Source organism: Ictidomys tridecemlineatus, chromosome 1 (genome assembly GCF_052094955.1).
Source record: "Ictidomys tridecemlineatus isolate mIctTri1 chromosome 1, mIctTri1.hap1, whole genome shotgun sequence".
NCBI classification, from domain to species: Eukaryota; Metazoa; Chordata; class Mammalia; order Rodentia; family Sciuridae; genus Ictidomys; species Ictidomys tridecemlineatus.
Window position 1 is genome coordinate 26,896,386 of NC_135477.1, and position 27,581 is coordinate 26,923,966.

General features: G+C 43.7%; 2 protein-coding genes across 3 annotated transcripts in view; one reads left to right on the top strand and one right to left on the bottom strand.

The window, feature by feature from the left end:
• Positions 1-27,581, top strand: part of Pkd2l1 (polycystin 2 like 1, transient receptor potential cation channel) — a 97,618-nt gene that overhangs the window by 51,209 nt on the left and 18,828 nt on the right. The window contains exons 2-3 of one of the 2 annotated variants that reach the window (XM_078027215.1): positions 24,943-25,221; positions 25,679-25,792. In XM_078027215.1, coding sequence (XP_077883341.1) covers positions 24,987-25,221; positions 25,679-25,792 — 349 coding nt within the window. In that variant the 5' untranslated portion in view covers positions 24,943-24,986. Of the gene's footprint in view, positions 1-24,942; positions 25,229-25,678; positions 25,793-27,581 lie in introns of those variants that run through there. The other variant, XM_078027275.1, reaches the window with a different exon arrangement.
• Positions 197-10,573, bottom strand: LOC144366907 (acyl-CoA desaturase 1-like). Its single transcript, XM_078021961.1, has 6 exons — positions 10,535-10,573; positions 9,703-9,991; positions 6,446-6,576; positions 4,054-4,259; positions 2,376-2,608; positions 197-396 (listed from the first exon to the last, which is right to left on the bottom strand). The coding sequence occupies exons 1-6, from the start codon at positions 10,571-10,573 to the stop codon at positions 197-199; spliced, it is 1,098 nt and encodes a 365-aa protein (XP_077878087.1).

The following is a 27,581-nucleotide window of genomic DNA, read 5'->3' on the forward strand; positions in this document are numbered from 1 at the left end:
AAGAAAAGAATATCTGCTTAACAGAGTAAAGGAGAGTTGTTGCCTTTCAATAGTTATGCATTTTACAAGAATACCATTCTGGGATGGGTTAAGGTCATCATTTAGCATCCTGGTAGCATTAAGAAGTAGTGAATTAACAGAACATTAAACTTTTATTCAGCTGGCTTTTGGAACAGGATCCTGGTAAGCCCCAAATTCAGCCACTCTTGTAGCTTCCATCTCCAGTTCTTTTAACCCTGGCCAAGATGGCAGCCTTGGATACTTTCTTTCGGTCATAAGCTAGACCGAGGGCGGCCATGCAGTCAATGAAGAATGTAGTGAAGTTGATGTGCCAGCGGTACTCACTGGTAGAGTAGTCATAGGGGAAGGCATGGTGATAATTGTGGAAGCCCTCACCTGGAACAAAAGCAAAGAGAGAAGTTAGGGAGCTCAGTAGATTGCTTTCTTCCTGATCTTTGCACACTTCCTACCTAGCAGGGTACCTTGAGCCCTGGAGAAACTGGCTGTTACTGAATGAATGAATGAACTCAGTGTTCAACTGTGAAGCAAATAGATACCCCAGAGACATCTTAACCAACAAGTCCAGAGGCTCTGGTCAACCGTTTCTGTCTGGGATCCTTTGATCCTTTGAGGGAAGTTTCTCTCAAGGGATAGGAGGATGATAGAGAAGATGGTTCTGTTACAAAGGTGAGTAAGGAAACACACCTTTTCTTTACTGTCCTGATGCCTCCTGTAAGGGTGAGAGGTTCCAACAGACTGACTGGAAAAGTTAGAGGTAAAGAGGCCTAGCCACAGGCTAGAGATTTCTCAGCCACTGCTGGTTCATAGTGGGCTACTCTGACTTCTAATTCTCTGAACTTTGACCCTGGGATTGGGGACACACTGATAAAACAGAACCAGTCTGAAAATTCTGAGTGCTTCCCTCTAAACTTTGAGATTGAGAACTCTTTGAGTTTAGCTTTTCACTTTGAGAGGAAACTACAGGTACTCTCAATGGAGGACAAATGTTTGGAAACTCCACGGATATTTTGCCAACCCTTGGCAGGACTCTCTTTTTCTGAACAGCTTCCAATATTAGCAAAATTGAGCCTTATCAAGTTGGGATAAAAGCTAATAAAAGAATTTGTTGGACTCTTGAGGATAAAAATGTCCCCAGTTAGAGTAGTAATGATATGAACAATAAACACGTGGAGAACAATAAGCAAAAGAAATGACCCTAATCAGGGCTTCTAAAAGTGCATGTCCCTCCGTACACTGGGTTGTCTGGAATGGGAACTGAGAGAATGGTGTGTGGCAACACGAAGGCCTTACGGGTGCTGAAAAAGGACCACTCACTTCCATGACTGGTTTCTTAGGCTCTGAATAAGCACTCACTTGACCTATCAACATCCCATTTAAGATAAAATAAGATGCATACCTAGACACAAGAGAAAAGTGAAGAAGAAGGTCACAGCTGGTAACTGGGGTAGCCAGAGACAGCTCCAGGAAGGCTCATGGGGAAGGTCAGCTCTTTCAGAGAGAGAGAGTGCACTTTTGACTGTGAGGGGAGGTCTTTCAAAAAGGGAAAAAATTAGAATGGCAGGAACCTGAGCTGGAGGAGAGCAAAGGATGGAGAGAGGGAGGGAAGGGCAGGTATACAGAAGTGGATGACACCAGTGATAATGGTAAGGCTGGCAGCCACTTTGAACTGTTAGTCATAAGAAGACTGGAGTCAGGCAAGTTCACCCTAGCTCTGTTTACAATACAGGACACATGCCAGTAGTAATGATATGAACAATAAACAAATGAAGATAAATAAACTGGATTATTCTGTTTCTATGGAAAATGTCAAACTTGCACAGCATAGGTCAAGGTAAAAATATGCACAATGGTAGAAGATGCCTGAAAGGAGGTGGGGGGATTCATGAGACTATAGTAAAGGGATAAAAAATGCTTTCAGAGCATTATCCTTTTTTAAATTGTAATAATTACTTTTTCCACATTTTATACAACATGATTAAATATAAAACACATGGCTTCCTGGCCTGTCCACTGACCCTGATGTTCTATTTATGCTTCTTCTGCCCCAAGTATGCCTACAGCCAGGTCAGAGGTGACAGGAGAAAGGAAAGTTTGAAAAGGACTCAATATAAGTAGGATTTGGAGATGGCTTGGGGGACCTGGAATAAAAGGCACTATTATTTTTAAGCATCCTTTTACAAAAACCTTGTTTGCCTGACTCACCTATGTGTTTCCCAAAAGTGACTCCTAATTTTTCAGTGGAAGAACTAAGATACAAAAAAGGTCATAAGAACAAATGTAACTGGTGTTTCTGGCTCCAAGCTGAATACTGTCATCAGCTGATCCCTAGATATGGTTGTGTACTGTTGTCTTACCCATAGTTCCCAGTGAAACCAGGATACTCTCACGTGGTTCAATGTTCTTATCGTAGGGGCGGTATCCATAGAGATGGGCAGCACTGTTCACCAGCCAGGTGGCATTGAGCACTACAGCATATCGCAGGAATGTGGCCACATACAAGCTGTGTACAAAAGTTTCACTCCAACAAAACCAGGGTACTAGAGTGGGCACGATGAAGCACATCACCAGGGCAGCAATGTTGTAGTACCTACATTGAAACATCACACATTTAGTCAGTGGTTCAAGGACTCACACACTTAATCTGGATTGTCCACTCTCACTGGGCTAAGCTGTGAAATGACTTTCCTCCTACACAATGAGTACAGTTAGGCAAAAAGCAGCCTGGGGGAATGGGTGGGAAATCTTCTGAGTATATAGTATCACTTTTTAGATGAGGCTTAAATGACTTTCTAAGATAACACTAGGAACCAGTGCAGCAAGGATTGGAACACTTGGCTCCTGCTCAAACTGCTTATTTGATAAGACCATAAAGAAGAGTTGGTCAACAAGTAAGGGTCAATCACAAAGTTACCAGCCTAGTTCTGCTGCCTGGGCTGTTGTCCATCTGCCTTAGGGTTGCATTCTTTCTCCAATCATGCTCTTTTGGTACAGAACGTGTTTCGTATAACACCTCCATTTCCTACTACCTCCCCTAATTGTTTGCTCTGCTTTTCTGTCAGGAGGCACAGTGAGTGTCCTTGATCACCTGCAAGTCTCTGTCCCTGCAGAGGCCCTGTCCCACTTTTTGCTCCCATATAGACCAGGCCATTGATACTTGAAGGGAGCTGACTGTCCGACTCCTTCCCTTGAGCAGACATATCTTTGATTTCCTATGTCACCGGCATTCCCTGCCTCCAACACCTTTACATTCTTGCCACTGCCTCTCCAGCAGGGTGCTCCCTACTATCCAACCTGTGTCCCTGCCTCTCATCTCTCTGGCTCAGTGATTACCTACCCAAGAGCAGCCACTCTGAAGCACACCTCTGTGCCCTGTTACTGCAGAGGAAACCAATAGTAGTTTCCTGTTTCCAAGTGCATAAAATCTTAAATTTGCATAAAGGAATCTGCAGAAACTGTCACTGTGCTCCTTTTCCTGTCCCACCCTATATTCCAAGCAGAAGGACATCCTTCCTGGAACTTCTTTGAGGCTTTGGCTCATTATGTTCCACTGTCCTTGCTCCCATATATATGAAAGTCTCTATCTATAGGTGGATTGTGATTGTTCTCTGTTCATTATACCTTCCCAGCAGTTCCCCCCCTCAATAATCTCCCTCCTCTTTCTACCTCTCAGGTACACACAATATTCTGCTTTATGTCATGGTTATTTGGATACTTGGATTACTCCTATAACCCCAGTAGAGTAGAAAGTTCTTGAAGGTAAGTTCTCAGTTACATTTATTTTTTGTATCCATGATTATCCCAGGTCAGTTTGTTAATTTAATGGGTTTCATAAAGATAGCTTGGAGAGGAAGGAACAGAGCAGTAAGCTACAGACTGGGGGCCTGTGGAATGTTAAAATACTGGAGTTTTAAATGAGTTTGAACTTACTGTAAATTCTTGACCATTATTTTCTAAGACCTAATAGAAAAAAAGGGTTCCCTAAGCTTCAGGTGTCCAGAGTCACATCCCTAGCTCCATCTTCCCTTCACTCACCTCCTCTGGAACATCACCAGCTTCTCAGCTTTTAGGTCAGACAGGTCCAGGGTCGCCCCCTTCTCTTTGACAGCTGGGTGTTTGCGCACCAGCAGCCAACCCACGTGAGAGAAGAAGAAGCCGCGGCGGGAGTTGTGAGGGTCTGCATCTGTTTCTGAGAACTTGTGGTGGGCGCGGTGATCTCGGGCCCATTCATAAACATCATTCTGGAGGGACAGAGAAGAGGAACACAGGCCTGAGGAGAGATGCCCTCCTGGGAAAAGTCCAATGCCTGGATGTCTGCAAGGGCCCAAGGCTCTCAGCCTAACCTCACAGAGTCCCCAAGAGTCTGGCTCCAAAGGAGGCATGAAGGGGCTTGTCCTCTTCTGCATACATACTCTGAAGCTTGTGCAGAAAAGTGACTTACAGTCCCAGACCACAGGAACAGCATTGCTGCTCCCTGAAGGTTATATGGTGAGAAGAATGTAGGTAAACCACAATGCTCAGATAATTTCACTATGGAAGAACATTTTAATTCTTCAAGCTAGTTATGTAGAACAAGGTTCTTTTAAGGTGCCTAATCCCTGGGCACAGAGAGTTTAAACAGAGTCTTGGGGCCTGGGGTCCTGGGCTGTTGCAAACCAGCATGAGGTCTGATCAGTTCTCTGAATGTAGGCGGTGAGAGGATTAGAAATAAGACAAACAAACACAAATATAGAGAAAAGTGGGACTCGGTGGACCAAACAAATTCCTCGTGGGGAAAGACTGGCCACGAACAGGCTCCATGTGTTTATTTTATAGGTTTAAACATCAGAAGGATTTATTGTGAGAAAGTTTCTTCAAGATAAACAAAAATGAGAACAGGATTAGCACCATTAAAAGCTTATCAGCTTGCCCCTATATCTCTTCTACCTCTGGGCATCTGACATTTGAACTCAAGGCTATTGAATCAATAAACTCTGTGAGGCACAGAACCCCCTTTGAACAGAGTGTCACCAGCAACTAAGCAGACTTAATCAGCGCATTTCCACCTAGGATTCTCAAAAGAACATTACCTCTACCTTGGGATGGTTCCAAGAAAACTGTGATTCATTTTCCACTCCTGACACTGGTCTGTGTAGATGGATGGGTAGATGGATGCTCATGCTTTCACAAGTGACAGCTAACAACCCAATATAAGGGCAGCATGAAACTTGTGACCACGAGCACATTTGCAGAGGACATCTGGGATGGTCTGGTACTGTTTCCATCCCTTCAAGAGACTACCAATTTCTCACACTGGGCCCACCTTTAATCCCAGCAACTTGGGAGGCTGAAGCAGGAGGATTGCAAGTTCACAGCCAGCCTCAGCAACTTATCGAGACCCTGAGCAACTCAGCAAGACCCTGACTCAAAATACAAAAATAAAAAGGATCAGAGATGTGGCTCAGTGGATGAGTGCCTCCAGGTTCAATCCCTGGTACCCACCCCCACACACCCTCCGAAAAAAGAAAGAACCAATTTCTCATTTTTGCCTTTGCCTCACAAACATAACATCAGCAACCTTGAGGTGTAAGTTCCTAGGGCCAAGTTGATTACTCATATGTGGTAAACACCTCAGATATTGTCAAGACACAGGGGATCAATTTGGTTTCTGTTTTCCTCTTGCTGTAAGGTAAGCCCACACCATAAGCCTTCTTGCGCCCATTGCTATAACTTAATGAGAGTCCCCTTCCCTGATTTTCTCCATTCCTTCTCTGTTATGAACTCGTGCCTCAACCAGCCTCATAGTTGAATTAGCCAGCATGGCAGCCCAAGACAGAACCCCAAGGTTGGTCGATCTACCCTCTCAGCAGCTCAGTTTCCTCATCTTTTAAACTGGGGGTAATAATAAGCCCTAGGTCCTAAGATGGTGTAAGGATTTAATGAGGTAATCTATGTCACGTGCCCAGCATGGTGCCTGGCACAAAGAGGGGGCTCTGAAGTGTTTGCTCTTATCTAAAGAAACATATTTCATGAGTCTGTGGCACATTTCCTTCTATCCCATTGTGGTGGGATCTCAAAATAGTCTCCTTAAAGCATGAGTTTATTGTTCAATAACTATGGAGCAAACCAGGGTTAGGACCTAGAGCATGGGCTATGGCCTCTTGCTGGAGGATCACAACAGCTAGACTGTCAACCCAGTGACTTGGAATGAAAAATAACCCCATTTCTTGAGAACCCTTCCTCTTTGCCTCCTATTTCCCTTTCCATTGACTCTCAAGTATCCCATGCTCAATGGACCTAAGCACCAAGCCTGTCCTTCAGGTGACCACAGGAAACTGGAAATGGCAACAAATGTCCTGGTGGAGCTGCCGTCCAGGCTCAGATCCCCTCCATTTTTCCCTGGGTCATTGACAGGGTAAAGACACAAAAGTTAATGTCCTCCTCTTACCTGGAACGCCATGGTGTTGGCAATGATCAGGAAGAGCCGGAGGGGCAGACGCGCTTTGTAAGTTCGGTGGCTCCACAGGCGATGAGCTCCTGCACCGATGCCCTCTATACTGGCCCAATAGCAGAAATATGCTGCCAAAACAAGACAATGAGAGTCCCAACCAGTGTGATTCCCATCAGAGGAAGGATATCAAGTACAGTCTCCTGATGACACACTTTGGTCATCTTTAGACTTTGAGTGAAGATCTTTTACCCCTGAACCCTAGGATGCCTTGGTCTCTGAGGCCTTGTATTTTATCACTTTAAAAAATACCATCACCACTGGGAACAGAGGCACATGCCTGTAATCCCAGCAGCTTGGGAGGCTGAGGCAGGAGGACTGCAAGTTTAAAGCCAAGCTCAGCAAAAAGTGAGGCATTAAGTAACTCAGTGAGACCTTGTCTCTAAATAAAATACAAAATAGAGCTGGCAATGTTGCTCAATGGTCAAGTGCCTCTGATTTCAATCCCTGGTACCAAATAAATAAATAAATAACATCACCCCTTCGCTCTCCACCCAGGGATGGAGATGGGATAAGTGGCTCCAGGAAATAAGGGGGCAGAGAGGGAAAGGGAATAAGACTCTCACTACTGGGTCACCATCATTGGCAACCTGAAGGGACTGTATTCAAGGTCCTATCTCCAGGGACAATTCAGTAGACCTTCTCTAAAGTAATCTGGGCACTGACCAATTGAAGAAGCTGTATGGTACAGGATCCACCTAGGATATGCAGAGCAGTGGATATTTATCAACCAGCTGCTACAAAAGTGTTTTAGTATTGCAGTAGCTAGTGCAACTCTAGTCAGCTCCGCACGCAGTCATATTTGCACAGAGACTCAAGCTTTATTATGGATGTTAATATTCTCATATTGAAAAAGATAGGTGCTATTAATACCACATCTTGCAGTTGAGGAAATAGATGCTGTAGAGGTTAAGTGTCAGAGGTTAATTATCGAGGGTCACACTGGTAGGAAAACTGAAGCCAGGGTTAGCAAAGTATTCTGACAATAAGCAGTGATTGTTCCACCTCTACCATCCAGTTTCTGACGATGGAGCACCCCAATGTTGTCCTGTCCCACTGTCTTCAAGGCCTACAGGCTCAGGAGGTGCCACATGTATCTCTAATTAGGAAGCTCTGCTGAGTGTGGGCCTTGAGGTCATGGGGCAGGACAATATATGTGGGACCTCCTAAGCCTGAGTCTTCCTCTGTAGGCAGCACTAGGAGACAGAGGCTGAGGCCTTGGGAGAAACTGTTAACAATATTTCATTCCTGGGGCAGCTAGAAACAGTGGATCCTCAGGGGCCAATTACTTAATTGCAATTGGAGATACCACATGCTGTAACCAATTGCCCTGTGTCCTGCAACTGGAGATAGTTTCCTAAACAGCAGGCATCCTCCTCTCCCTTTCCTACCTCCTGAACACTAACCTGTTCCTCCTACAGGATTCCCAGAAGAGCCACAGAGCCAGGGTCTGTCTCAAGGAAAGTTCTAGTTACATTCTCTCTGAGCCAGACTGAAGTCCCAAGTGATATGTGGCCTCTGGCCATGTAGTGATTGAGATCTTCTTCTCTGATTCACTGTCTAAATCCACCTCTATTTGGACAAACCACAGTGGAACCAGAGCCCTGTAGTCACCAGGAGGAAAGAAAGGACTCTGGACAAAACAGAGCTTCTGTTTCAATGGTGCGATGGCCCTGGGAATTGAATCCCAAAGCACATGCCTCCCATCTTAACAGGAGTACTGGGACAAGAACGCAGGCACTTTTATGCCTGTTCAATCCACACCTATTTGTCTGTCAAATAGTAGACTCAGTCAGTTAGATTTGTTCTGTCAAAGAAGTGTTATTGTTTGCAGTTGACGGCTAAGCAAATAAGGAAATAGATTCTGTAGAGGTTAAGTGTCAGAGGTTAAGTATGGAGGGTCACACTGATAGGAAAACTGAAGTCACCTCCCCTCACACACATAGCAACCTTTCCTGGTATGCAGATGGTGTGACCTCCTGTCTGACCTGCTCCCACCAAGTGCCTCTGGGGTAGGGAACATAATTTCCTGTCCTAAAAATATGAGTTTGTCCCCAGTTGGTCTCTGGTCTTTTGCCTGAGAAAAGAGATCTTCTCAGTTGCATTTTTCTGTGACATCAGGAAGATTTGTCAAGTCAGTGCTCAAGGGAGCACATCTTACCACCTATGTGACCTAAGAGATATAGAGGGTCCAGCTATCTCCTGACTGACCAGTCCTTCTGACCCACTGCCCTCCAAAAGATCTGCCAGAAAGTCCCCCACACCTGAGGTTGTTCCAAGAAATCTCTGATTGTCTTCTGGAGAGGGCATACTGGCTCCCTACTCCTCATAGAGCCGCAATTTGGCACCTGAATCTCTAGCGCTCCCTGTTCGCCCTTCCCAGCTCAGCTTCAGGGACAGAGGTGAATCTACCTGCAAAGGCATAGATCCAGGGGGGAAGGTCATCAGGAGTCCTGATGGGTCCCTGAAATAAGGGTGGATCAGACAGAAACTGGAAACCTTCTCTTTCTCACTACAGTAGCCCCTGGAAGACGGGTAGGGGGCACTACTAGAGTTAGAAGATACTGGATCTTTGGCACTTCATGGCATCTGGAGAGAGGGAAGGAGCTGGCATGTCAAGAAGTTAAACAGAATTTATGCAACTTTATTTCATTCTAAGAGCCTTTTGTCGTCTGGCATTTGCTATGCCCTGGAGACCTTCCAAGATAACACAGCAACACATCTGAGCAACTTACATCAGACAGGAGCCTTGTTATTCTTCCTGTGTGACAAAAGAATCTGGACTAGCCAAGGAGTCAGGTCAAAGTATTTTTCTGAATTACCTCTTCCTTTTTCTACCATCTTTCCTCTGGGTTATCTAGTGGCAAGTAAGCTTTGACAAGCCGCCACACAAATGACGCAAACAGAAACTCTCTGGGACACGTGCCTTTCTAAAGGCCATTTGTCTACTCCTCCAACTTCTGCACATGGTCTTAGGGCTTTTTCCCCAATACCACATTAAGAGACCCCCAGAACTGACATTCCTGTCTTTCAAACTCCCTAGGCTCTTTCCCCAGCCCATTCAGTATCTCAAGCAACCAAAGACACATAACTGGCAAAACCTGGACAGAGAGGGGCCCACTCTGTGGAGCAACCCACCTTATGAAGAAGCAATGAGAAACCTGGGGGACTGGCTCAGGACAAGGAAACCTGCTTACCCCAGAGGCAAGTGTAGAACTTGGAAGTGGGAACCAGTGTGACCCCATACAGGGCTCCCAGGTGCAGCAGACCCATGAGGATGATGTTTCTCCAGACAAACTCAGTTTTGGGCCTGGGGCCCTCTGCATCCTGATAGCTGGGGTCGTGTATGTCATCTTTTATTTCAGGGCGGATTTCTTCTGCCAAGTAGAGAAGGTCCTTCTCCAAATTTTCTCCTCCATTCTTCGGGCACCCATTGGGAGGTGCTGTGATGGTGGTAGTGGTGGTGGTGGTGTAGGAGCTGGAGAGCTAGAAGGAGAGTAAGTGGAGAGTCAGATGAAAAAGAGGCTTGTGTGCAGCAGGGTTATTTTGCTCTCCAATAGGAACGGGGGAAGGGTGCAGTATAGGTTCTTACCCTGCCCCAGAGTCCAGGTTAACTAGGGTAGGTTAGTTGGGAGAGGTGACCAAATTCTCTCTGGAGATCTCAACCTTCTCCCTTACCAACAAGTCATCTAGAAGCTCAAAGGATAGCATGGAGTTCAGAATTTGGGGGCCATTGTAAAAAAAAAATTGTAGGAGATCAGTGTTTTGGCCTAAATTCCTATACTAACAGACCTTAACAGACCAGAATAACCCAAAATGGTGTCACTCATTCTGTGAGTGCCACAAAATCAAACTGAAGCTTTAGAGAAGTAGATAATTTCCCTAAAAGGCAAGTTTTTCATGGAAAGAGGAGGTTTCCATGTACCTGAATTGGCATGATAAGAAAGTTCTGTGGATTTAACTCTCATAGAAAAGTAACCAAAGTAGTCAAGGTTTCCTTATTGTTCTGTTTCCTTGTTCCTACCTTACCTGTCCACTGTTCTGATATTGTCCAATGGGAGGTCTCATTGTCACTTTGTAGAATTAAGGCAATTAGAACCTGACTCCCAATTAACAACCAATAAGATCCATGAGTAAATTTGTGATGATTTTGTCTTCAACAGTTTTGGCAATTTATAAAGGGACTTGAAGAACACAGGAGAGGTGCTGCTGATTCCTTTTAAGATCCCCTGTCTTCTTAGGGAGCCTCAAGTGTTGTAAGTCCATCTCAGATTGAACTCTGTTCTTTTTACATTTTCCCTTTAATCTTTTGGCTTTTGAATTCAGAGTAAGTGAACTGTGTGAGAGAAGGCATATGAATTCAGGGCTGCAGACAGAGGGCTAGTATGTATGTTAAAAAATCATGTGACATTGTGGGGTTTACAGAGGCTGAGGAGTCACTGGAAGGAATAGCAGTCATGACAGAAATAAGACTGGGTCCTATAGGGAGATTGTAGGTATCTCACTATGTCAGAAACTAGCATTTAATGGCAATTGTAGGGCCATGTTCCAAAATCCCAGTGGATGTCTGAAGGTACAGAGAGTAACAGACACTATGCACTAGTACCATGCCACTGCCACAGTTGATTTGATTACCAAGTTGGCTAAGTGACTGTTGCATAGGTTGTTCAATATGAGTTTATTGCACAAAGGAACCCACACAGGATGGATTAGAACAGCACTCTTTCATCACACTACCAAGAATGGTATATAATATTAAACTTATCAATTGTTTATTTCTGGAATTTCCCATTTAATATTTTTGAACCATGGTTGACCAATGGCAATTGAAACCACAGAAAATTAAATCATAGATAAGCGGGCCCACTGTACGGCAGGAGTGTCAATTCCAATTTCCGGAAATTCACAGGGATTTTTTCTCTATCTTCATAGTTCCTTTTTCTTGAGCTTGAGTGGGGAAGATCCCTAAGTTGTCAAGGGGATCTCAAAGCCAAGTCACAACTTAACTAGTGGGTATGGATTGAATATTTAAGGGCTATCAGATTACTCACCAGCTAAAAATGAGAATGCCATGAAAGAATAAGTTGGTTCAGGACATAGTAACACCTTCTGGCAATGAGCAAATCTTTGGTCTGAAGGAACTCAAAAGATTCTGGGGCCAGGCACAGTGGCACATGCCTATAATCCCAGCAACTTGGGAGGCTGAAACAGGAGGATTGCAAATTTTAGGGCAGCCTCAACAACTTAGTAATATCCTCAGCAATTAGGGAGACCCTGTCTCAAAACATACAAATTTTAAGTGGTAGGTACTAGTTAGTAAGGATCAGTGAAATGTGAACCAATGGCCAAGCAGGGTCTTGGAGTTTCTTTGAATTGCCTTTAATGAACAATCAAGTAACTTGTAAAACAATAGGTATACAAAATCTGAAGATTAATGGGTGGAAACAAAGAGAACTAATTAGGTTCTGTGGATGTACTCTTGTTCTGTCTTCCCTTGATCTAGTCTCTAAACTATCTCTTTGCCATCTTATCTTATTTTCCAGCTAAATTATTCTCTTCCTATGCAGTTACTGTCAGCTAGAAAACATTCTCAAAACTTGCTTTATCTAAAGTCATGCTGATCCTTGTGTTTATCTTCACATTCTCTGTGCTTGATATATTTTCCACTCTTGATCTGACTTTTAATAGTAGCAGCTCTGAAAGAAAGTGTTCTCTTTCTCTGTTCTCTTATTATCAGTCAACATAATGGTCACCCTATAAGTACTATCTCACTGAAAGAATGAGAACCTCACCTTCAGATAGCTGGGACAACAACTGCTAAACTTAAGACATATTTTCTTTTAATCAGATCTTGCCTGAAGAGACATTATTGCAATGAGGCATTTATCCTTCTTGGACATGAGATAAAATGTTAACTATAAACAAATCTCTTTCCATTAAAAGTTACCTGATATTGTTGTCTTATGCTAACATTCCTCAAAACTGAGGTTTTTGTGTTCTCACTTTTTAAAAATTAGAACCAAAAAGTTATAAGTTCTTAAATGCATCTAGATTACTTGAGATCTTAGGGATATTGTTTTTAGGATTATTTTCCATAAAATATTTCTTTTCTTGAGTCCTAGTTAGCTCCTAACTAGGACAACTGCATAATGGGGACAAGGACAATTGTATTGCCAATAATTTGCAGACAATTTGGGACAAGCTTAAAAGTCCTATCCTTCTGGGAACTTATAAGAGTACCCCAGTATTATGAGTCTGACTAAAGGTCACGTTCCAAGAAAAAAAGCAGATTACCCTGAAGATATAGTATGGAACAGATTTAAAAATTCTATCCCTGGTGGGAACTCAGAGTACCCCAAGGCCTATGTTTTTCAAAAAACCATTAAAGATTATGGATAATTCATTGTTTATCCTTGAAAACTCACCACTTAGGTACGTACTAAATAATTAAAATTCTTTTAAGGAAGAGAACTTTTTAAAATTTTTTTGTTGTTGTAGATGAACACAATATATTTATTTATTTATTTTTATGTTGTGCTGAGCATCAAACCCAGTGCCTCATATGTGCGAGGCAAGTGCTCTCTCTACCACTGAGCTACAACCCCAACCCTTAAGGCAGAGAACTTTTAAAAGGAAAAAAGAAATGATTGTTTTCCTTGTAACATAGCTTGGTCTCAATATAAATTAGAGAATGGAAGCTTGTTCTATAATTGGGGAGGAAAATGGTCAAAGATACGACTATCTGGATCCCTCCACCTTACCCCCACTGCTGTCTTTTTAAAATGTCTGATTCAAGTGCTGTTATATTAAGCAATTATTCAAGGACTAACTCTCAAATACATTGGGGAAAAAAAAAAGATCTTCCCCTATAAAAGATCCCAAAAAGGAGAATAAACAATGATGATAGTTGACATGGATCAACTTCATGGATGGACAGGTGACCACTTGAACCATTGATCCAATGTCCAGGCATGCTTGGTAGACCCTGTCCCAGCCACCCCCAATTCTACAGGCCTCCCCCAGATCTGTGTCCCCTGTTTCTGTGTCACAGAAGACATCTGTGCCATGCTGTTTGGTTTTTGAAATTTTGAAATCTGACCTACACTCTGTTTAATTTTCAGCTTTAACTTTCTTATCCCTTACCTATAGGTGTCCAATACCTGGACTAAGCAAGCTCTAAAAAGAAGAGCCCTTTCTTTATTTCTTTTGCTTGTCTTGAGAGACACTTTCTTTTCTGTTTCTTGGTTAAAGAGGATATCTGGCCCACTGGTGATTTCCCTAACTTTTTCAAAAGAAATTTCCATTTGTAAGGATATCTCCATGTATTGACTCGTTCTTAAGTAAGGAAAAGATATTAAATCTACATAACATGCCCTACCTTTAAAACTTAGACTTTCACTTACCCAAACCCTTCTCAGTAATGTTTAAATTAAGTTTTATGTCTTTGAGAAGTAATTTTTTTTCAGACAGTTCCAATAAGTTGCTTATGGTCTCACTAAATTGCTGAGATGGGCCTTGAATTTATGATCCTCTTGTCTCAGCCTCCCAAAGTGGCTGACATTACAGGCATGTGACACCACACCTAGCTGGACCATGGTAATCATATCAACAAGTTATTTTTTTTAAATCTTGACAAATGGTAAATCTAGATAAAAGCTATAGAAATCTTTGTTTTCTGTTTATATTTTAATGTTTACACAATACATGTGCATATTGTATATTATGTCTACATGGTATCAAGTTGGCTTATGGATAAGTCAGCACTCATAAATTTAAAAAAAGAATAGATCCAAATGCCTTTTAGTTCATGTGACTTAAGTAACCTTTAACAAAAAGGTAAATTTAAATTGGTTACAAAAATGAGAGTAAAGATGTCTTTAAAATTACTAATGTACATGTTTTTCTAGATGATCAGCCAATGAAGAGAGTGCTGTTTTCTATAAAATGTTTGAAGTACAATGTCTGTTGCTTTTAAGATTTTTCTTTGGCAGAAAAAAAGATGGCTTAAAATGTTAACCATGGGGGCTGGCGTTGTGGCTCAGGGGTAGAGCGCTCGCCTAGCATGAGCGAGGCACTGGGTTCCATCCTCAGCAGTGCATAAAATAAATAAATAAAATAAAAGTATTGTGATCAACTACAACTAAGAAAATATATGTGAAAAATGTTAACCATATTCATCTGATATCTTGGTTTATATGAGTAACCTAAAATTAACTGTTAAAAAATGTACATTAGGTTTGTTGTAAGTGGAGTTTATGAATGTATTAGAGAAGATATCTGATTAATTTTCAGCTTAAAGCACTAAAACTCAACTGCTAAAAATAAATTCAAGTACTCAACTTCTTGAATTTTATAAGACATGTATTTGGGCATGTGTGTTTTATATGAATTGTTGATAAATGATAAAACAGTGTAAGATTTGTTTTGCTTCTGGGACTAAACTAAAGACAAGTTTACTAAGAGTTAAAATTTTAACCAGCAGCTGTGCTTGGAGGCACATGCCTGTAATCCTAGTGACTCTGGAGGATGAGATAAGAGGATTTCAAGCTTGAGACCAGCCTGAGCAATTTAGTGAAACCTTAAGCAACTTAGTAAGACCTTGTCTCAAAATGAAAATTTAAAATGACTGGGGATGTTGCTCAGTGGTTAAGCACCTCTGGGTTCAATCCCTGGTACCAATAAACAAAAAAATACATACATACATACATACATACATACATACTTTAAGATTTGTCAAAAGGCCAGCCTCACCAGAAATAAAGCTCTGACTCTCATGGCTCCAAAGTTGGCTAAAATTAAACTCGTTTAAAATTATTGTTTAAAAGATAGTTTTTTGTTGTAAAGATTTCTGTGATCTCAGAATAAAAAGGACTGAAATACAAAACTAAAATTTTGCATAAGTTATAAAAAGTATTTAAAGGTTGCAAAAAAAATTTAAAAGAAAGTAAAAACTTGTAAAGGATTTCACATGTGATTGGGTGGGATACATTTATGGTTTTTTGAAGGGGCTAAATAGATACCAAAGACACACTAGTATTATAAAAATTATGTTTCTTGGTTCAACACTATTATACAAGTTTAATATGTTTTTGCACTTATTAATTTCATTTTGTATTTTCTTTGAAGCCTTAGAACCATTTCGTGTTAGTATTTTGCAGAATACACTACAACAAAACAACCTGAGTTAAAACAAAACAACCTGAGTTAATTTAAATACTAAACCATCACCTACAGGATAGATATGAGATAATGTCACCTCCCAGTACTAATACTGACCTTAATTAAATAAAAGGGATAACTGAAAAAATTATACATATTAAAGTTAAAACCCATTACTCTCACTTTAATATTGGTGAATATTAATATCTGTCCTGCTAGATGTTTAAAAACAAAGCTTGGAGCCCTTTGACATGATGGCTCATGTCTATAATCCCAGTGACTCGGGCAAGGAAGAAGGATCACAGGTTCAAGGCCAGCTTCAAAATTTAGTGAGGCTCTAAACACTGTAGCTCAGTGGTAGAGTATCCCAGGGTTCAATGTCTAATACCAAAACTAGGAGTCAAAAGCCAAGGAAGTAAAGGGGCTAATGGAGAAAAAAACAGCCAATATTTTGGCCCTTGCCCTCTCAGGTCAGTCAGGACTCATCTCTAATGGCCCTGCAACCCTGGTTGAGTCACCTGACCTGCCAATAAGGGGAATTGTGAGGACCTTAGAGATCAGAAGCCAAAATGTACATTTTTCCAAGAGAGGAAAATGTATGGTCAGCAAGGCCTTGACTCATCCTGGCAGATGGAACAACTGGTAGAGAAAGTTAAAGAATCCAAGAGGCTTTTCACAAGTTCCAAGAGTAACCCCTGAGGAATCTGAGCTAACCCTAATAGTAGATAGAAACATGGTCAATTTTTGACAACTTGATTTTAAATACCTGGCAGTAAATATAACCCAAATACAGTCATACATGGACATTTCAAAGGTAAGACAGCCAGGTATGGTAGCACATTGCCTGTGATCCCAGTGACTTGGGAGGCAGAGGCAGGAGGATCCCAAGTTTAAGACCAGCCTCAGCAACTTAGTGAGTCCTAAGCAATTTAGTGAAATCCTATCTCCAAATAAAAAATGAAAGGGGCTGGTTGTGGCTCAGTGGTTAAGAGCCTTTGGGTTTAATCCTCTGTACAAAAAAAAAGTAAGACAATATTTCTTTTACTATAACTTGAGATACATGCTTGTGTCAGCCCTACCAAAAGCAATCAAATTTGAGAGGTTATGGAAAAAGGGGTTTTTGTCTGATAATAACTATCAAAAGAGGCTGTTAAAATCATGTTTACTCAGAGTTAATTTAAGTCTGATTTGACAGACATATTTTTGAAAAAAAAATTCAGATCCTGAGATGTATACAGGCAAAAAATATTAAAGCTTACTTAGCCTTATCTGACTGTTACTGATATTAGGACCTCTCGTAACCATACTTCAGCTCCTATCCCTCAGCCAATACCATTGTAATCTCCTAATAAATTTTCTTTTTTAATTAATTTTTTTATTTATATATGACAGTAGAATGCATTACAATTCTTATTACACATATAGAGCATAGTATATCATATCTCTGGTTGTATACAAAGTATATTTACACCAATTTGTGTCTTTATACATGTACTTTGGATAATTCCACCATCATCTCTAACCCTATAACCCCCCCTTCCTCTCCCATCTCTCTGCCTCTATCTAGAGTTTGTCTATTCCTCCCACACTCCCCCTCCCTACCCCACTACGAATCAGCCTCCTTATATCAGAGAAAACATTCAGCATTTGTTTTTTGGGGATTGGCTAACTTCACTTAGCATTATCCTCTCTAACTCCATCCATTTACCTGAAAATGTCATGATTTTATTCTCTTTTATTACTGAGTAATATTCCATTGTATATATATGCCATATTTTTAATCCATTCATCTATTGAAGGGCATCTAGGTTGGCTCCACAGTTTAGCTATTGTGAATTATGCTGCTATGAACATTGATGTGGCTGTGTCCCTGTAGAATGCTGTTTTTAAGTCCTCTGGGATAGTCCAAGGACTGGGATAGTCAAATGGTGGTTCCATTCCCAATTTTCTAAGGAATCTCCATACTGCTTTCCATATTGGCTGGACCAATTTACAGCCCCACTCCTAATAAAGTTTCTATTTTCCATATTAAAAATCCTACATTAAGAGGATGGCAACACAATATTTCCAATCCATTCCCACAACCGTGACCAGTGTCTATCTTCTTTAGATCAATCAAGATGAGACTTTTTTTTATACTTGAACTAGAACCCAGTGATGCTTAACCACTGAGCTACATATCCAGCCTCTTTTATATTTTATTTTGAGACAGGCTCTCACTAAGTTGCTGAGGCTAGTCTCAAACTTGTTATCTTTTTGTCTCAGTCTTCAAGTCACAAGATTATAAGTGTGTACACTGCATCCAGCTCAAGGTGAGACTTTTGATCCCTGACTAGACAGAGTCTTTGTCCCTTGCCAATCTGAAACAGCCCTAGAAGATAGATCTTCACCCCTCACCAACTCTTTATTTTTTCTTTTATTGGTACTGGGGATTATTCTAGATGTGCTTGACCTCTGTGCCATACCTCTAGCACTCTCCCTTTTGTACAAATTTTGAGATAGGGTCTCACTAAGTTGTTGAGGCTTGCTTTGAACCTGCAGTCCTCCTGCCTCAGCCTCCCAAGGTGCTAGGATGACCGGGGTCGCCATGGCACCTGGTCTGAATTGTCCCTTGAATGCAAATTTCTTGCCTTATTTACCTCAAAGGCACCTCTCTCTTGAGATGGCCCAAATCTCCCTTGAATGTGTATCTACTTTCCTAAATACACCTCCATCTATGCCTTTGACTGGCATGTACTGAAATTCTTTTCCATCACATATTCCAAAATCCCTGCTGGTTCTAAATTCTCCCTTCTCTCTGGGAACTCCCTGGACCCTTTTGGAGACATGTCTTCTCTGGTGACAGATGAACAGGAAGGAGTCTGTGCAGTCGCTAACATTTCTTGTTACCCATGGATAAACACATCAGGCATCACAGGAACTCACTTGTACAAAATTTAAGAAACACATTTCTTGGTTGACAAGTAGGTTCCTAGCTCATTCTTTGATCTATTTGATTTTATCTGATCTGGTTCATGTGTACCCTAAGGAGCATATTCTCTCTCTCTTTCTCTATGTATGTATGTGTATGTATATGAATATATATATATATATATATACACACACATGTATATATGATTATTTAATATTATAATATTATTTAATATTATAATATATTAACTTCAACTGTCTTCCTCACCAATTAGTTACCTAGTGGCCCAATGTGAGCCCACAAACATGGATTGCTCGGAAACTCACTTTCTCTTGCAGCAAGCACGCTGCCATTTTGGCTCTCGGATGCTGCGATGATTTTCTCAAGGCTGAGGTTGCCAAGTGGAGTTCCGTACTGCCAGGATAGAAGGTGGACTTCTACTCCAGGGTTTGCTTGTAGAGCAGCAATTCTGTGCTGTGCTCTGAATGCTTCTCTAACCTCACAGGAGTGATGCTGTCCACGCTGGGCCTTGCCCTGTGTGTTATCTCCCTGAGATGAAGATTTAAAGACTACAGCTAGCAGTGGTTGAAATGTCCCATATTTCCTCTATCTTTTATCTGCAGCCAATAAGGGGCAAGGTTCACAGAAGCTGTGTGGCTTAGGCAGCCCTAATTGGAGGGGAGGGGAGGGGAAGGGACAGAAAGCAAAGGCAGGCAGGGTCTAGTTAGAGTGACTGGAGGCTACAAACAATAACAATGCTAATGACCCTTATGTCAACTCTGGCACCTCACTAGCCAAAGAAACTTTGGTGCCTCCTCATCCTACCATTATCATTGGCTCAGCACAATCTGATGTTCCCTTGTCACCAGCTCCTTGATTTTCTTCTGTTTTTTCACCTTCTTGGCTTCTCTTCCAGCAGTTGTTGGATTCTGCCCAGTACATGGGGCCTCAGGGGTGTTCTGAAGATTTCTTTCTGGAGGAGCTTGAAGGCCTAGTTCAGCAATGAGGGTTGTGTCCAGGCCTAGGCAGGCCCTGGTTTCAAGGTGAATTGCTGGGCATTGGGGCAGTTGCATAGGAAAGTGTGGGGAAGCCAACGTGGGGCCTACCACTCAACTCCATCCAGTCTTCCCTTTCCTTCAGGTGTCTGGGACCTTTTCACACTTGGAAGGGCACACACTTAGCCTCCAACCATCCCCCTTGCCTCACCTGCCATAGTTTTGAGTTAAAAACCTGGGTAGAGCCTGCCTTTGTGCTTGGCATCCAAGGTTTAAGTGATTGTAATCCTGGTGGACTGCCAGGCTTCTCTCTGCTGCTCTCCCCCCAGGGCTTGGCTCCATCACTTTCAGAGCAATCCTTTTGTTTCCCATGGGAACTTTGAATTTGCAATATCATCTGACCCAGATGTGCTCTTGGGGAACTCTTGATTTTCCCATGTTTTCCTTTCAAGTAGTGGCCTAGAGAGTCACCCACAGCAGAGGACCAGCAAGAGGGGGAGGAACCAAGTCCAAGAGCCCGACATGGAGCAGCATCAAGCCCTCCTAAAATCTTCCAGCCTCAAGAACCTCACAGAGGCCCAAAGGAAGCTAGAGAACTGTCAGTGCCCAGAACATGCCAGACACCCAGCATTCTCATCTCTTAACATTCTTTTCACCAAACTTCTTCTTTCTACAGACAAGTGCCCATGTCTTCTTCCTGATGCCCAACAGCTACCTGAGCCTTTGGGCCTTTTGGCCAAGCGTCAAGTGCCCAATGACATAGCTTGGCCTTGGCTGAGACCACACCCACACTGCTGACTCTGGTGTCAGGGGAGGGCCACCTGAGAAACAGAAACCCCAGAAAAGAGATAGGACCTGATGACAGCCAATTAGCTTCCTGCCAGGGCAGGCTGGTACCTGGAGCTGAAGCCAACAGCCAGGTAATCCCATTACCCCTTCGTGATTTAGGACTATTAAACGTGAAGAAGTCAAAGGCAAAGGTGAGACAGACCTAGGATTTGTTTGGTGCGAGAGTGTATCTGGATTCATCCAGGAGAGCAGGAACACAGTCCCATTCAGGGGTGGGAGGATACTATGAACAAGTCACTGGGGAAGGATTGAGAGAAGGGTGTGAGATCAGTACAGGAGGTGAGAGGTGAGGGGTGAATTATCTCTCCCCGAGGTTGGAGCAGACATGGCACTTAGTAAAGAGTCCTGAGGATGGAGGATGCTCCTTCTCCAAAGGAGGGCAAGGGGGCCGTGAGGATGGGCTTCACAGACCACCGGCTACAGGGCAAGTCATTGACCAAGAGCATTCATTGGGTCAAAATTTCCCAGGGATTGATTCTCTCCCAGGCCAGACAGAATCAGCTAGAATAATGAAGTTGGACAAGCCCGTCCCTGGGAGACACAGGATCTCCCTGGTGGCCTATTTTGTTTCCCTCAAGGTGTCACAAACCCTTTCTTGGGCTGTACTGCAGTCATTCACCCAATCTCTCCTCCCTGCCACCCCCATCTAGCTCTCTAAGGGTCAGACACACATCATGCCTGACAGCCCTGGGCCTAACTGGGCCCCCTCCCTCTGTTCTCTGACGGTGTTTCCCTCACTGAAAGCCATGCCAGTTGTCCATTCTCAGGTCTGCTTCTCAGAGGACCAAGCTTCACGCAGATTTCCACCAGGCCTCTGGAATGATGAATTCCTATGGGTAAGAGCCTGTTGGCAGAGGCAGACATGAGCCTACAGTGTTATTCAGAGGAAAAAGTAACAGGAAAGAGTTGGGGAGAGAAATGGTTCCAGGACAGGGACTCTGTGTTTGTCTGCTTTTCCTCAGAAAAGAGACAGGGTGATGTTTCTGCTGTCATCTGATGGCCATTTCAGGAAAAGCATTTTTGTGGCCTCTGCTGTGCTGTGATTGAGCTGGAGAGGGAAGAAGTAGAGAATTTGCTCTGGTGTTTGGGTCCTCTCTCCCCTGTGTACAGCAGACATTAGAGGAATCCTAACTTCCCTGAATGTGTATTCTTCCACAAGGGCCTGTAGTTTTCCTCACTTCCTGCCCTTGCTCACGCTGCCTTCCCTGGATGCAAACAGAGAGGAAGTCAATATCTTGACCATGACAATCCAGATTCTGAAGCCTATCACCAGCAGTTGTCTCTCTGGTCCTGGGTTTCTTCACCTGTAAAAAGAGATAATAAAAACCCACCCCAGAAGATTCTGTGAAAATTAACTAATCTCTTATACTATAAAATGCCTGACTTCTGCATGGTTAACAAATGGTAGTTAATTCTTTATTTCTCTCTTCATACATTATCCATTCTTCAGAGTCCACCTCAATGGCCATTTCCTTCCAAATTTCCTTCCTGTCCCAATTACTCACCTTCCTCTGCACCACTCTGAGCCTCTGTCCCTCAAGCTGCTGTTCCCACACTTGTCACACAGTCCACTCGTACTCCTCCCAGCTGGGATCTCCATGGAAGTGGCCATCAGTATGGTGTCTTGTTGCAAAGAGGTAATAGGCAAACCTGCCACAGGTCTGGCTTCCACATCAAGAATAGACTGTCATTGTGGGGTGCAGTGGTACACACCTATAATATCTGTGACTCAGTGAGGAGGATTACAAGTTGGAGGTCAGCCTAGGAAACTAAGCAAGTCCCTAACTCAGAAAATTTTAAAAAATGATGGGAATGCAGTTTTGTGGTAGAGTGCCTCTGGTTTATAACCCCAATAAAAATGAATAAAAAATTAAAAATTTTAAAACTCCACTACTGTGATTCCTGCTGAAGTGGAGAGCTGGTGCTGTGAAGACCAGCAGCCAGGACTTTATCTGAGTCTGGGATCAAAATGAGCAACAAATCTTCTAGTACTGACTACTACCTTTCCAAAAATAATTGTTTTTCTGAATATGACAGCACTCATGATCAGTACAGGAAAAACAAATGAAGATAAAAATCCCCTGTAGGGCTGGGGCTGTAACTCAGTGGCAGAGCACTTGCTTAACATGTGTGAGGCACTGGATTCAAACCTTAGCAAAAAAATAAACAAATAAAATAAAGGAATACTGCCCATCTACAACTACAAAAAATAAAATAAATAAAAATTTTAAAAAACCATCTGTAATTACACCATCCAGAAATGACCCCTGATAATTTTTAATTCAATTTTACTCTGTGCATCAAAGTAAGTATAAGATACACTTAAAATTGCTATATTATAGGCGTGTGTTCCAGATTTTTCACACAATATGTGAAGAGGAGTTTCTCTTGACATTAAATATAGTTAAATGTTAATTTCTGCATGATTGTTCTGATGTGAAGTATTATAATTTATGGAACTTTTTTCTAATGTTGAAACTTTAGGATCACATTTTTCTGTTTTAAAAAACTGTTATCAATGATGCTGATGGGAATATCAGAATAGATTCTTAGATTGGGATTATGGGTTTGAGGGAATGAAGGAAAGGAGCTCTTGCTTCTGAATTCACGTTCAGGAAACTGTTGATTGCTGTGTAGTTTCACCAGCTTCCCACTCAGCTATTCTAATATAAGGTGTTCAGCACTAGTGCAGTTCCCTGACCTTTTTTCCCCGGAGAAAACAGTCACCTCAGAGTGCATGTCAGTCAGTGTTTGGTACGGAGAAGAGATGGGCATTGGGTATCCAGGAAGACTCACTGACAGTCACGACTCATTCCAGTCCAACCAGGAAGTTCACCTCCTTCCTAATGTCTGGACCTCGGACGAGAGATTCATGCAGCTGACTCAGGAAAAACAGCAAGGTTTCAAACCAGTCTTAGAGCTGCGCAATTAGAAGGGGCACACTGCGTTATCCAATGGCTCAGCCCAATTCTGGGTTTTCTGGGAGCAAGATCTCCTTATAGAAACACTTAAGACTGCTAGGCATGGTGGCACACGCCTTTAATCCCAGTGGCTCAGGAGGCTGAGACAAAGGATCGTGAGTTCAAAGCCAGTCTCAGCAATGGCAAGGCATTAAACTCTGTAAGACCCTGAGTTCAATCCCGAGGAGGAGGAGGAGGAGGAGGAGGAGGAGGAGGAGGAGGAGGAGGAGGAGACAATCAAGGCTGAAGACCACCACCAGACTGACACTTTGTTGAACTTGGAGGTGAACTTCAGGGAAGTGCAGCTACAAAGCAGCCCTAAGCAGGGAGCCAGGAGTTAAGGGCAGTTCCCTGCAGCCATCTAGGAAGAGGAACTGCAGGATGGCCAGGAGCATTGTGGGGTCCACATATAGAACTTGACTGTAGGTGAGCCAGGGCTGGTGATCAGAGGCCAGCACCAGGCACAGACAGGGATGTGCTCAGGGTCCAAGCCAGGTTTCAAGCAGAGACCTGAGGTAGAAAGAAAGCAGACCAATCCCAGTATCTTTTGTATTGCCATTTTGTGCTCTTGACTGCAGTTCTAGGCCCAGTATTAGAGTTTTAGGCTGGGTCCAGATACCCACTCCACCCACCACCTCCATAAGGAGTCCCAGGTGATATTGTCCTTGCCCCTTAACTCTCATCCATTCTTTCCAGCAGGACACAGACTTCTCCTAAATTGAATCCAATACCCCCAAAACACCCTTATATGGGTGTGCCTCATCCATGAGCCAAGGAGGGCAAACCTCAGAAAAGAATCCAATAATCTGGATTATTAGATTAATCCAATAACCTCTTCAGTCCTTTTTCAATCCCTATCAGGGGTCAAAGAATCTGTCCCCTAAGATCCGAGGCAGGGGCTTCTCCTGCCATTATTCTTTCCTGTGGCTATGGGGGTGGGTAAGGAAGAGAAATGCCCTTCTCCACTCACTAGGGGACACACAGTTCAAGGGGAGACCTTGAAGAGCCCATTGGCTGAGCCTGGTAGGGAGGCAGCACCTCTCAGTCTCCATCCCTGGCTTTGGTCCCCACCCCGATCCATGTTGGCCCTTTGAGGTGCTTTTAGTGGAAATCAGCTCCAACCTGCAGTGGAGTCTGGCAGCTTCTCTCTTCCCTCAGCTCCCCTTACTCCCCTTTCATCATCTCTTCCACTGGGACTCAGACATCCCTCCCCAGGTACCATCTGCTCCCCCAGCACTCACCTCTGTCATCCATCCCACTTCTGCTCTACCTGCACATCACCTTCCCCTTCCCCTCTTTCTCTTCTTTAAACCCTGACTCCCATTTCCCTCAAAGCCCCTTTCTTTTGTGCCCTGAGACTTGCAGAGAGAGAAAGAGAGAGAGAATCCCTGACAGGATTGATGGTCAGCTCCACGCTCTGTCCTTCCTTGCTCCCTCCCCTAGCCAGTCACAGACTCCTCCCAAGGCAGGAGGCAGAGGCTGGGTGAAAGCAATTGCTCTCAGAATCCCTTTACCTGGCCCTCTGTGGGGTAGGCCAGGCTGTGCCTTTGTCCATTTCTCCAGGAGACAGTGGGCACCTGGAGTGCCAGGATCCCACCTCCATCCACATGAATGCCATGGAAAGTCCTGAAGGGCAGGAGATACAGAAGCTGGGGAACAGAGCTTGGGACAACCCTGCTTACAGTGGTCCCCCTTCTCCACATGGGACGCTGAGAATCTGCACCATCTCCAGTGTGGGGCTCCCACGGGCACAACCCAAGAAGCCTGAAGATGGACCCCAAGAGAAGACACAAGGGGCCCTGGTGTCCAGCTGCTGTCTCCATATCTGTCACAGAATCAGAGGTACTGGGTGTGTGGGGAGGGCTTCTCTGGGGTATTGGAGCTAGAAATTTTGAGGAGTGAAAAGGTACTGAAGAAGAGGTGAATTCTCAGTGTCCCTTTGTAACTTGCCTGTGTTGGAGCCTGGCCCCAGGACACACAGGCCAGTCTTATGATCTGCCAGGGGGCACCTGGAACAGTCATTCCTCTGGGGGCCCATTGGGGTGCATGGGAATCAGGTTGAGGGAGGACACAGCTGGGATGAGGCCCTAGACCTCCCCACCTGGAACAGGTGCCTAACTTTCATGACTTGGCTCTCTGCCCATCTGCTTGAGGGAGATGGGAACAGGGCTGGCCTGGTGTGGGAAGAGGAACCAATTCTGTCAGGGGACAAGGGATGGGTAAGGAGACGGGGTGAAGTCCAAGGACAGGCGGGAGGGGTACTGGGGGAAACATGTTGGCATCCCTCCAATACTCTTAGGACTCTGGGGAACAACCCTGACTGAGAACACGGCGGAGAACCGAGAACTGTATGTCAAGACCACCCTGCGGGAGCTTCTGGTGTACACAGTGTTCCTGCTGGACATCTGTCTGTGTAAGTAGCGTCTGCCTCCGTGGACGTCTGTCAGTGGGCAGTATGTGCCACATCTGCATGCACATGTGTGTAGGTGATGCCTGTAGGGCCGTGTCCACCTGTGTGAGCAGACTGCACCCTGGGAGCTATGTATATCAACATTCAGCTCCTGTTTACTGCCTTTTCAGCCTAAGGCATTTCTCTGACAAAAAAAAAAAAAACTTGTCACTGCAATCAGTGAAAGAAGGTCGGTTCATGAAAGTGGTTTTGTACAGAATAACAAGGGGAACCCAGGTTTTAAATGCAAATTCCTGATACTGACTCAGCAGCACTGTTTTCTGCTGGAAGGTGGAAGTTTTTTACCTTTCTGGAAAGAATGGAAGATCACTCCAAACTCCTTTCTGTTTGTGGTTTTCATGTGGTTAGTTACTGTGCTACATTTGGACCATGACTCTTTAGGGGCAGGAAGAAGACAATGTGGCCTTCAAGCTCAGATCCCTGAGAAGAGAGTGAGGATGAAGGGTGAGATGGGGTCCCAGGGGAGAGCCTATCACCCACAGGCAGCTGGGGCAGCTTCTATGAAGCTCTAGCTGTGCACCCGAGCTGGGGAGGTTTGGCGTCTGAACTCAGAGAAGCAAGTGGAAAGATCACAGGGAAGCCTATGACAGATAAACTCAAAGGACTGTAGGTGATAATGAAGTTGAGCAATGCAGAGGCTCCTAGGCTGTACAGATGAGGGTAAAACCTTTATATTCAGTTCCTTCCTTCCTTTAAAAGTTGCATGGCAAAAGGGGTTTTACCTGCTTGATGGTGGTGCCTATGTAGTTGTGTGTGTGTGTGTGTGTGTGTGTGTGTGTGTGTGTGTGTGGTGACTGACGCTCAACCCGGCTGTGGTGCCTCCTTACTTACTCATCCTCAGCAGGCCCTGTGATTTGAGGGTGCACAAATCCTTGGAAAGTGAGATGTAAAGTTCTCATAACAGAGGTGTTGATAGTAAATGTCATCATCTCTGTGAATCATCCCCACTGTGTGGGACCCCTGGGGGCTGGACAGATGTACTTGCTTCTGCTGTGTGCTGTGGGGACTCACTGTGCTGGGCAGAGGGGTCTGCTCTGGGGGCTTTCCTCCTACACACAGCACAGTGCAGAGGAGTCTGTGTAGGGACAGTGGTCAGGCCAGGATTCACATTGTGGGGCCATTGGATTCCTTTCAGAACATGACTGTCAGAGACTCATTTGTTGATGTACTGATTTTCCATTCTAACCCTCTCCTTCCTCACATCCCATGACTGCAGCTGAAATACACAAACAGAGCCTTTTTCTGCAGATGACCAAGACATCTAGGTGGAAGCTAGAGTCCTGAAGCCCAGAAGTCCCATCAGCCTATGGTCTCCTCTTCCTAAAAGCTCAATGCACTTGTGAGTGCCAGATGGTCTGTGACTTGCCAAAGTCTAAATCAAAGGCCCAGTCTAATAACTATAGAATCTTGGAGTGAGGTTATAGAATCAGCAGAGAACTCTTTCCCTATTACCCCTCCTGCGTGGCTTTGCTGATGTCCAAGCGGGCACAGCCTGGGGAGGGTCCATGGGGATTTCACAGTCTCACAGGGAACCCACTTTGCTGTGGGCAGCTCTCTTTCTTTCCATTTATGGAGCTCCTTCTGCTGTGCCAGACATTGAACTGAGGGACAGAGATGACTGATACTTGAGCCTTTACCCAGAGGGCTTCACCTTCTCCTTTATAGGATTTTCTTCAATCGAGCCATCTACTTTCAATTTACTTTCTGAAGAAATAGCCTTTCAACCGTTGGA